General features: G+C 52.5%; 1 protein-coding gene across 1 annotated transcript; it reads left to right on the top strand.

Moving 5' to 3' along the window:
* Positions 1–1,479: 1,479 nt before the first annotated feature.
* LOC134341812 (NACHT, LRR and PYD domains-containing protein 3-like) lies at positions 1,480–7,698 on the top strand. Its single transcript, XM_063039750.1, has 4 exons — positions 1,480–5,719; positions 6,236–6,322; positions 6,478–6,645; positions 6,810–7,698. The coding sequence occupies exons 1-4, from the start codon at positions 3,924–3,926 to the stop codon at positions 6,895–6,897; spliced, it is 2,139 nt and encodes a 712-aa protein (XP_062895820.1). The 5' UTR covers positions 1,480–3,923; the 3' UTR covers positions 6,898–7,698.
* The last annotated feature ends 4,353 nt before the right edge of the window (positions 7,699–12,051 follow it).

Raw genomic sequence — 12,051 nt, 5'->3', positions numbered from 1 at the left:
CCACAAACAACTGACAGGGTCCTGACACACTGTGAGACCCCACAAACACCTGTCAAGATCCTGACACAGTGTGAGACCCCACATACCCCTAGCAGTGACATAAGAGCATGAGACCATAAGACAAAGGAGTAGAAGTAGGCCATTCGGCCCATCGAGTCTACTCCGCTATTTTATCATGAGCTGATCCATTTTATCCTATTTAGTCCCACTGCCCAGCCTTCTCACCATAATCTTTGATGCCCTGGCTACTCAGATACCTATCAATCTCTGCCTTAAATACACCCAGTGACTTGGCCTCCACTGCTGCCCGTGGCAACAAATTCCATAGATTCACCACCCTCTGACTAAAAAAATTTCTTCACATTTCTGTTCTGAAAGGGCGCCCTTCAATCCTGAAGTAATGCCCTCTCGTACTAGACTCCCCCAACATGGGAAACAACTTTGCCACATCCACTCTGTCCATGCCTTGTAACATTCGAAATGTTTCTATGAGGTCTCCCCTCATTCTTCTAAACTCCAAGGAATACAGTCCAAGAGCGGACAAACGTTCCTCATATGTTAACCCTCTCATTCCCCGAATCATTCTCGTGAATCTTCTCTGTACCCTCTCCAACGTCAGCACATCCTTTCTTAAATAAGGAGACCAAAACTGCCCACAGTACTCCAAGTGAGGTCTTACCAGCGCCTTATAGAGCCTCAACATCACATCCCTAACACACGGTCCTGACACACTGTGAGACCCCACAAACCCGTGACAGGGTACTGACCCACTGTGAGACCCCACAAACCTCTGACAGGGTCCTGACACAGTGTGAGATCCCACACACCCTGACAGGTTCCTGATACACTGTGAGACCAAAGACATCCCTGACAGGGTCCTGGCAATCTGTGAGACACCACACAACCCAGTTGGGGTCCTGACACATTGTGAGACCCGACACATCGCTGACAGTGTCCTGACGCACTGTGTGACCACACATACACCTGACAGGGTCCTGACACACTGTGTGACCACACACACACCTGACAGGGTCCTGAGGCACTGTGACACCTCACACACCCCTCATAGGTTCCTGACACACTGTGAGGCCCCACACACATATGAGAGGGAGAGAACACACTCTAAGACCCCCACACGCACCGGATAGGGTCCTGACACATTGCCAGACGCCATACACCCCTGGCAAAATCCTGAGACAGTCTGAGATCCCCCATACCCCTGGCAGGGTCTTGACAAACTGTGATACGCCACACACCCCTGAGAGATTCCTGACACACTGTGGAACCCCACACACCTCTAACAGGTTCCTGACACACTGTGAGACCCCACTCACCCCTGACAGGATCCTGACACACTGTGAGAACCCACACACACCTGACAGGATAATCACACACTCTGAGACCACACATGCCGCTGACAGGGTCCTGACACACTTTGAGACCCAACACACCCCTGACAGGATCTTGACACACTGTGAGATCCCCACACACCCCTGAAAGGGTCCGGACACTCAGTGAGACCCCACACACAACTGACAGGTTCCTGACACTGAGACGCCACACACCCCTGACAGATTCCTGACACACTGTGGAACCCCACACACCTCTAACAGGTTCCTGACACACTGTGAGACCCCATTCACCCCTGACAGGATCCTGACACACTGTGAGAGCCCACTCACCCCTGACAGGATCCTGACACAATGTGACATCCCACACACCCCTAACAGGGTCCCGACACACTTTGAGACCCAACACACCCCTGACAGGGTCCTGACACACTGTGAGACGCCACACACCGCTGACAGGGTCCTCACACACTTTGAGACCCCACACACCCCTAACAGGGTCCTGACACACTGTGAGAGCCCACAGACACCTGACAGGGTCCTGACACACTATGAGACCACACACACACCTGACAGGGTCCTGACACACTGTAACACCTCACACACCACTCACAGGTTCCTGACACACTGTGAGGCCCCACACACACATGAGAGGGAGAGAACACACTCTTTAAGACACCCACATGCACCGGATAGGGTCCTGACACATTGCCAGATGCCACACACCCCTGACAAAATCCTGAGACAGTGTGAGACCCCAAACACCACTGGCAGGGTCTAAACACACAGTGAGATCCCCACACGGCCTGACAGGGTCCTGGCACACTGTAAGACCCCCACACACCCCTGACAAGCTACTGACACAATTTGAGACCCAACACACACCTGAAAGAGTCCTGACACATTGTGAAAACCCACACACCCCTGACAGGGTCCTGACACACTGTGAGACCCAACACACTCCTGACAGTGTCGTGACACACTGTGAGACCCCACACACCCCTGACAGGGTTCTGACACATTGTGTGACCCCACACACCTGGCAGGATGCTGACAATCTGTGTGAACCCACACACCCCTGATGCACTCTGAGACCCTACACACCCCTGGCAGGGTCCTGACACACTGTGAGACCCCACACTCCACTGACAGGGTCCTGACACACTGTGAGATCCCACACACACATGAGAGGGAGAGGACACACTCTAACACCCCCACACGCACCGGATTGGGTCCTGGCACATTGCCAGACGCCATACACCCCTGGCAAAATGCTGTGACAGTGTGAGACCCCCCACACCCCTGGCAGGGTCTTGACACACCGTGAGATTCCGACACACAACTGACAGGGTCCGGACACACAGTGAGACCCCACACTCCACTGACAGGGTCCTGACACACTGTGAGGCCCCACACACACATGAGAGGGAGAGAACACACTCTTTAAGACACCCACATGCACCGGATAGGGTCCTGACACATTGCCAGATGCCACACACCCCTGACAAAATCCTGAGACAGTGTGAGACCCCAAACACCACTGGCAGGGTCTAAACACACAGTGAGATCCCCACACGGCCTGACAGGGTCCTGGCACACTGTAAGACCCCCACACACCCCTGACAAGCTACTGACACAATTTGAGACCCAACACACACCTGAAAGAGTCCTGACACATTGTGAAAACCCACACACCCCTGACAGGGTCCTGACACACTGTGAGACCCAACACGCACCTGACAGAGTCCTGACAGACTGTGAAAACCCACAAGCCCCTGAGAGGGTCCTGACACACTGTGAGACCCCACACACTCCTGACAGTGTTGTGACACATTGTGAGACTCCACACACACCTGCAGGATCCTGACACACTGTGAAAACCTACACGCCCCTGAGAGGGTCCTGACACACTGTGAGACCCCACACACACCTGCAGGATCCTGACACACTGAGACCCCACACACCCCTGAGAGGGTCCTGACACACTGTGAGACCCCACACACTCCTGACAGTGTTGTGACACATTGTGAGACTCCACACACACCTGCAGGATCCTGACACACTGTGAAAACCTACACGCCCCTGACAGGGTTCTGACACACTGTGAGGTCCCACACACCCCTGACAGGTTCCTGACACCATGTGAAATCCCACACACCCCTGACAGGGTCCTGACACACTGTGAGAGTCCACACCCCCCCGACAGGGTGACGATGAGAGGGGAGGGGGAACTGTGATTTCCTGACCTGTTCCTTTCACAGAATGCCCACTATCCTTTTCTCCATCTCCAGATGCCACATCAACACTGGGGACTAAAAGTTTCTTCCACAGGAAGAAAATGACAGCTGTGACAGTAGTGGGAGTTTGTCCAGTACGGGACAGTCAGGGGTCAGTGAACTAACAGGGAAATACTCACCTTCACAGCACAGTTAATTGTGAAATGTGATGATCTGGTGTTTATCTGGACCAGGCCTCTCTGTCCAGTTAGGGGTCTGTTTATCAAATTTACTGTTCGAGCATCCATTGATGAATCCAATTAATGCAAGAGCTTTGAGCTAACTCTTGTGTGCTTAAATGCTGAGTTCTGAGTTGAGGCATCTAACAGTTTGTCCACTGTCTGTTCCCATGGAAGATGTTCAACAGAAACACAAGGAGACTCTGCGGACACAAACGGAATCACTGAGAGTCAACACGATCCTGATGAGGGAGAAGGTGAAGGTTTTCCAGCTGGTTGATCGATACGCTGAGCTTACGGTCATATCTGCTGTTCGAGATCGGAGACTGGTGGAACATGAGCTGCTGGCAAGAGGCAGAGACCACGAGGAGTGGAGAGAGAAACATCTCCGTGGAGAGCTGGAGAAACTCCGGACAGATCGGTTGTTCCAGAGCAGCTTTTCCCGGAGTAAATCCAAATCTGGGAGTTCAGCAGCAGTGGCCGGAGTCCCGGGGATCGGGAAAACAACAATGGTACAAAAGATTGTTTATGACTGGGCCACGGGGAAAATATACCAACAATTCCAGTTTGTCTTCAGTTTCAAATTCCGGGATTTAAACTCCATTAACTGCAGAATAAACCTGAGGGAACTGATTCTGGATCAATATCCTTACTTTGGGAATATCCTGAGAGAGGTCTGGAAGAACCCAGAGGGATTGCTGTTTATATTCGATGGTTTGGATGAATTCAAACACAGAATCGATTTTGCTGACAGTCGGAGAGATACAGAACCCAAGCACCAGTGCCCAGATCCCGAGTGGTGGTGTGAAGTGTCTGACATTGTGTACAGTTTAATCCAGGGCAAGCTGCTCCCAGGGTGTTCAGTGCTGGTGACCACCCGTCCCACTGCGTTACATTTATTGGGAAAGGCAGAGATCAGTGTCTGGGCTGAAATCCTGGGATTTGTTGGTGAGGAACAGAAAGAATATTTCATCAGGTATTTTGAAGATCAGACGGTGGCAGCAGCTGTTTTCAAACACGTGAAGGAGAACGAGATCCTGTACACCATGAGCTACAACCCCTCCTACTGCTGGATCCTCGCTCTGGCACTGGGCCCCTTCTTCACACAAAGAGTCAGGGACCCGCAGCGAGTTCCCAAGACTATCACCCAACTGTACTCCTACTATATTTACAACATCCTGAAAAACCACGGCCGTGAGATTGAGAACCCCCGTCATGTGTTACTCAGGGTTGGTCAGATGGCCTTCAGAGGAGTGTCTGAGAAGAAGATTGTGTTTACAGATGTAGATTTGATCAAGTACAATCTGCAGCCTTCCCAGTTCATGTCCGGGTTCCTGATGGAGCTTTTGGAGAGAGAGGATTTAGCCCGGTGTGTGGTGTACACATTCCCACACCTCACCATCCAGGAGTTTGTAGCTGCAGTCGCACAATTCTTGACTATATGTCCCAGGGATATCCTGAAATTCCTCACTGAAGCTCACAACACGACAGATGGGCGATTTGAGGTGTTTCTCCGTTTTGTTGCTGGTCTCTCCAACCCAATGACAGTTCGGGGCCTGGAGGAGTTTCTGGGTCCGTTTCCTCACGAAACAACCTGCCGGGTGATTGACTGGGTGAAGGAGGAGGTTAAACGCCAGAGTGGAAACACATGGAGCGAAGCTGGTAAAAGGAGCCTCCTGAACACATTGCACTACCTGTTTGAGTCTCAGAATCGTGGACTGGCTCAGGCCGCACTGGGATCAGTGGAAACACTTTCATTCAGTGGAATGACACTGACCCCGATTGACTGCGCGGTCCTGTCTCATGTCATCGGACTCTGTGATACAATAAAACACCTCGACCTGGTGAACTGTCACATTCAGTGTGAAGGAATCCAGCGGCTGGGACCCGGGCTACACAAGTGCCAGGAGTTGAGGTAACTTGATTTATCTCTCACTCTGAACTGTGAAACTGTTCCACTGTGTTGATTCAATGTAAAGGGATTTGGGTAAAACTGTAGTAAATAGGATTGTGAAGAATTGTGATAAATGCCATCCCCTTACCTCCTATGGGATCTCTCTACCCCATCCCCCTCCTCCTTTTTCTTCCATCATCTCCCATCGACATTTCCCCATTCACTAATCTTCGTCACTGTGGGAGTTTCTCCCCTTCATCCCTGCCCCTTCCGACCCTCTCACATCAGTAACACTTTTTTGACCATCGGGGAATAAGACAGAATATGTGGAGTTTACAGGGTCACACCGACAGACTAAATTACTGACATTCGGTGAATACCCTGGAGCTGGGCAGTGAGGGACATTGACAGTGATGGGAACTCTGATCAGTGACTTACTGAAGGGTTTAATGTTTCCTGAAATATCCGAGTGAGAGAAATTCCCTCAGACCCACGGTTTGAATCACTTTGTTCATCAATTTGTCTGTTTGTGTTTAGCCTGAGTGGTAATGAACTGGGAGATTCAGGAGTGAAACTGGTGTCTGCGGCTCTGAGGATCTCGGAGTGTAAAATACAGGAACTGTGGTAAGTACCAGACTGTGGGAGATTGTGTTTACAGTCACTGGGTGTCTGACACTGAACATTAATGGGATCAGTAATTGTGTTACTGATAAACACTGGGGATTTGTACCGTCTCCTGTCTCTCTGTGTCCTTCACCCTCACTCTCTCTCATCTCCAGGCTGAGCGCTGTCGGTCTCACAGATTCTGGTGTCGAGGATCTCGTCTCCGCTCTCAGTATAAACCCATCACTGACGGAGCTGAACCTGAGATCAAACTGGCTGACAGACCGATCTGTCCCCGCTCTCCGCCGCCTCATACTGACCCTCCCGAGTCTGGAGTGGATCCGGTGAGTGTTTGTGTTAATGTTCAATGTGATAAAATATCAGCGGATCCGCGGGTTTTCTGGTGATATTTGTCTGTGAGTGTTGTTGAAACATTAACCCCAGTCCCCTGTTACTGACACTGTTGTGTAATCTGTTTATTTCATCTTTATTCTCACATCTGTTTCAGGCTGTGGGGGAATCGGTTCAGTGAGACCGGGGGGAAGGAACTGAGATCTCTGCAGGGAGTCAGACCCGGACTGACAGTGGATCTGTGACCATCTGAATGTGTGAACATCCCCGCCCGCGGGATGCCGACATTTAGGCCGATTCCCCGCCCTCCCCTTTAACCCCGCCCCCCACCTTCCCCTTACCTTTAATGGCCACGCGCCAGGTTTAATTCCCAACCGTTTTAACGGAATTGGCTCCAGCCTCGCGCTGTGTGCCGTTCACTGGTCCCCCGTGGTGACGTATTTCGGTCTCCTGTGCAGCGGCGCTGCTTCCGCCGGATGTGCGGGTTCGAGACCCTGGGGAATGACACAGACAGGAAGAGCCCGGGGGCCGGGGCTCAGTCTGGGACACCGGTGTCCCGGGGTGGGATTATCCCGGGAGTACGTAATGCTGGCTGGCCTGCTGCGTTCACCGGCAACTTTTACGTTTGATGCCGGGGAATTACACAGACAGGAAGGGCCCGATGATCGCGGTTTTTTTTTTCTGAGACACGGGTGACTCCTGACCGGCGTGGATAACTTCACTCACATCATCTCTGAACTGATTCCACAACCTACGGACTCACTTTCAAAGAATTTACAACTCGTGTCATTATTATTTAATATTTTATTTGCACAAATTTCCCTTCCTTTGCACGTTGCTTGTTTGTTAGTCTTTGTTTTTATATAGTTTTTCATAAATTCTGCTATATTGATTAATTGTCCTGTAAATGACTGCAATAAAATGAATCTCAGGGTAGTATATGGTGACAAATAAGAACTTTGATAATAAACAGCACGCATCAAAGTTGCTGGTGAACGCAGCAGGCCAGGCAGCATCTCTAGGAAGAGGTACAGTCGACGTTTCAGGCCGAGACCCTTCGTCAGGACTAACTGAAGGAAGAGTGAGGAAGGGATTTGAAAGTTGGAGGGGGAGGGGGAGATCCAAAATGATAGGGGAAGACAGGAGGGGGAGGGATGGAGCCAAGAGCTGGATAGGTGATTGGCAAAAGGGATATGAGAGGATCATGGGATAGGAGGTCCAGGGAGAAAGACGGGGGGGGGTGGGGGTGGGAATCCAGAGGATGTGCAAGAGGTATAGTCAGAAGGAAAGAGGGAGAAAAATAGGGAAATAGTATATAAATATGTCTGGCTCCCTCCACACTGTCCCATCACACACGCCCGGGGTCAGACACAGCGTGAAACTCCCTCTACGTCATCCCATCACACACTCCTGGGGTCAGACACAGAGTGAATCTCCCTCCACACCGTCCCATCACACATTCCTGGGGTCAGACACAGAGTGAATCTCCCTCCAGACCGTCCGATCACACACTCCCAGGGTCAGACACAGAGTGAATCTCCCTCTGCTCCGTCCCATCACACAATCTCAGCGACTCTCTTGTCCATTCGTCCTCCCCATCCCTTCCCACCGATCTCCCACCCAGAACACCTACGCTCTGTCCACCAGAGAAAGCAGAATCTCCCAGTGGCCACACATTTTAATTGCACATCCCATTCCCATTCTGACATGTCTATCTACGGCCTCCTCTACTGTAAAGATGAAGCCACCCTCAGGTTGGAGGAACAACACCTTATATTCCATCTGGGTAGCCTCCAACCTGATGGCATGAACATTGACTTCTCTAACTTCAGTTAATGCCCCACCTCTGCTTTGTACCCCATCCCTTATTTATTATTTATTATCATTATTATTTTTCCCTGTTTTGTCTCTGTCTTTTTTCTCCTTCTGTCCCCCTCACTATAGTGGGTTCACTTCCCCCTTTCTTTCTCCCTAGGCCTCCTGTCCCATGAAACTCCCCCTTCTCCATCTCTGTATACCTTCTGCCAATCACCTGTCCAGCTCTTGGCTCCATCCCTACCCCTCCTGTCTTCTCCTATCATTTCGGATCTCTCCTCCCCCTCCCATTTTCAAATCTCTGACTATCTCTTCTTTCAGTTAGTCCTGACGAAGGGTCTCGGCCCGAAACGTCGACTGTACCTCTTCCTATAGATGCTGCCTGGCCTGCTGCGTTCTCCAGCATTTTTGTGTGTGTTCCTTGGTTAATGTGGCCGCCGGGGATGGAGTGAGACACTGACTTACAATGGCCACTGTCGCACACAGATTCTATGGCGAAGGAACATGCGGTGCCGGTGGATACAATCCCGGGATCGAGTGTGTTATTGATTGTAATAACAGTAATTTGTGTTTAATATAGTCTTGGGTATTACATGTATGTTTTAATTCTAATAATGTTGTCATTGAATAAAGTAATGTATACATTTCAGATATTCACACATACACATATACATGTGGGTTTTGAGGAGGAGGGGTGAGGGGTTTGGGAGGAAGAGGAGTGACGGGATGAGGAGTGGACTGATGAGACAGTGACCGTGGCGAAGTCACTGACTCAATAGGGGACGAAAAGGGGAGGAGAGAGTTCCTGTCACAAACTGGTGGTGACGTGGATCAGATAGAGACGGGGTGAGGTGGAGTGAAATAACAAGAAGGGAGCTGGAGTGATGGGACCAGGAAGGAGGGAAAGTAATGGAACGAGGTGGGAGGGGATCTGATGGGACGGGAAGGGAGGGAAGTTACAGGACTAGAAGAGAGGGGTCTGATAGGACAGGGTGGGCAGGAACAGGATGAGGAGTGTGGGGGGAGTGACTTACTCAATAGTGCAGGAAGAGTGGGTGGTTACGATCCTTTGCAAATTAGACAGACGGCAAGAAAGTGGGGTGTGGACGGGGGAAAGGGGGAGCGAGGGGTCGGGACGCGGTCAGGGCTGATGGGACGGAAAGTTGAGTGTCGTAACGGATGCAGAGGGGAGAGACTCACTCAACGACGGAGGGGAGGGAACGGGTGGGGGAGCAAAATTTCCCATCAGAAAATGTTCTCCCCCCAGGATGTGGTGGATGGCTGGGGAAAGGACAAGTGGACAGAGAGGGGAGGGTGTCAGGAGTGACGGGGTGAGTAGGGGAGAGACTCACTGGGTAATAGAGAGAGAGAGGGTGATGAGGAGAGGCGAAAATTGGCATCGCAAAATGGCAGATAACCAGTGTAAGTGGCACAACATCGAGGTGGCGGGGAGAGGAAAGCGAGGGGAGGGAGGGAAGGTGTTTGCGAGTGATGGGATGGGAAAGGGGTTGACAAGATGGTGAGTGTGAGGGAGTGACACACTTCGTGGTGGAGGAAGAGGGAGGGAGGGTCACACACTCTCACAAAATGGCTGTCGGCAGAAGGTTAAATGGAGAGTCGGGAGAGCGGGGGTGGGGCGGAGGGATGAGGAGTTGAGATTGAATCAACAGGGAGGGAAGTGAGTGGAAGGCGAGAAAAAGAGTGTGACCATTTCTGCGATGCCGGGAGAGCGATTGTCTATGATACCCATCACAAAATGGCCACCAGCCAGGGTGAGACGGGCGGTGATAGAGGGGATAGCGAGCGGAGTGTTTCAGGAGTGACCGGATGCCGAGGGTGGGAGAGGGCGACTCGTAACAAGGGAGCTGGAACTGGGGGGTACCCACGGGTAGGAATGTGACTACGGGAAGAGGCTAGCACCCTTACCCTCCCCACCCCCCACACCCCCGTCTCCAAAATCCCACCTTGATTCTTCTTTCAGGCCGCTCGGCCCGAATCCTTCGGGCTGTCCCGTGGAGCGGGGAACGTGACGTCACTGGGGCCCGTCAGAGGCCGGGGTGGGGGCCGGTTTGCTGGAGAAGATGGAGGCGAGGTCCGGCGGTGCGGGCTGGTTAGCGTGGATCACCACCATCCTCTGCATTGGGGGAGAGGGAGGGATCAGATTGAGGAGGGCAGGGGAGAAAGAGAAGGTGAGGAGAGGAGACGAGATTCACTACCCACTCCCTCAGCCTCTCTCTCCCTCCGTCCCCTCTCTTCACCCCCTCTGTCCCTCCATCTCTTCCCCAACCCCTCTCTCTCCCCACCCTATCCTCCTCTCCCCACCCCTTTCATTCCCTTTCTGCCCCTATCTCCCTCTCTTGCTCCCTCCCGTCTCTCCCCACCCTCTTTCCATCTCCTTCCATCTCTTCCACCCACGTCCTATCCCCCACCGCCCCCCCGGTGCACAGGAAGATCCCACTCACACCGGAGGCCGCGCGGCACAGCACTCGAGGTTCCCGCAGTTGATGATGGCCGTGAGGACGGACATCACCAGGGAGACCAGGCAGTTCACCAGCAAAATCACCGTCATCCCGCTCACAGACCTCTGCCAGACGGAGAGAGGGAGACATGGGGTGAGAGTGAGAGAGAGGGAGGGGCTTGGGCCGGGGAAGAGAGAGACAGAAGAGGCGGGGAGAGGGTAGGATTGGCAGCGGGAGTGTGGGGTAGGCGGAGGTGGGAGACCCAGACGGGGAGGAAGAGATTGGGGGGCGATGGGTGAGGAAGAGAGGGGGTGGGTGGGAGAGAGATGGGGAGAAAGAGGAGAGGGGGCAGAGAATAGTTGATAGAGGGAGAGTTAGACCGGGCAGAGAGAGGGAGGAGAGGGAGTGGTGGAAGTCAGAGGGTAGAGAGAGAGGGGAGAGGGAAACGTGAGAGGCAGGAGATTAGGGAGAGAAAGGTGGAGAACAGAGGGGGGAGAGACGGAGAGAGGATGAGGGACAGAGAGGGGTGAAAGAGGTAAAAGAGGGAGAGGGGTGGGATATCAAGAAGGGTGAGGGACAGAGAGGGGTGAAAGAGGGGAGAGAGGGGTGAGAAACGGAGAGGGGGAAAGGGGGTGAAAGACAAAAGTGAGCAGAGAGGAAAAATAGAGTGTGGGAGAGTTGAGAGTGTGAGAGAGAAGAGGGGTAGTTCCGAGAGAGGGGTGAGAGAGGGAGATATAGTGAGGGGGAAGAGGGAGAGGAAGAGATGGCCGGTAAGGAGGAGCAGGGGGAGAGTTTGGGGCACGGGGTAGAGTCGGGGGAGAGGGAAGGAGCGCGTTGTGTGGGGAGAGAGGGAGAGTGTGGGAGAGGGAGATGTGTTTTGAAGTGTTTGGGGGGGGGGAGAGGAGTGAAATCTGTGTTAACTCTTGTCTCAGATCTTTATCTTTCAATTAACGGGACGCGTTTACAGGGATGTGGCCGTGACTGGAGGGATTGAGTTACGGAGAGAGATCAGGCAGGTTGGGAGTTTATTCCCGGGGGTGTCGGGGTGACTTGACAGGGGTGTGTAAAACCACCAGGGGCACAGACAGGGTGAATGAACACAGACTGTTTTCCCCAGGGTTGGGG

Source organism: Mobula hypostoma, unplaced genomic scaffold (genome assembly GCF_963921235.1).
Source record: "Mobula hypostoma unplaced genomic scaffold, sMobHyp1.1 scaffold_103, whole genome shotgun sequence".
In the NCBI taxonomy this organism is placed as follows: Eukaryota; Metazoa; Chordata; class Chondrichthyes; order Myliobatiformes; family Myliobatidae; genus Mobula; species Mobula hypostoma.
This window is presented reverse-complemented; position numbering and strand designations above follow the sequence as displayed.

Coding starts and splice junctions, on each gene's coding strand:
- LOC134341812 (XM_063039750.1), top strand. CDS start 3,924: ATGCTGAGTTCTGAGTTGAGGCATCTAACAGTTTGTCCACTGTCTGTT. Junction 6,323..6,477: donor TGTAAAATACAGGAACTGTG/GTAAGTACCAGA, acceptor TCTCATCTCCAG/GCTGAGCGCTGTCGGTCTCA. Junction 6,646..6,809: donor CCGAGTCTGGAGTGGATCCG/GTGAGTGTTTGT, acceptor CATCTGTTTCAG/GCTGTGGGGGAATCGGTTCA.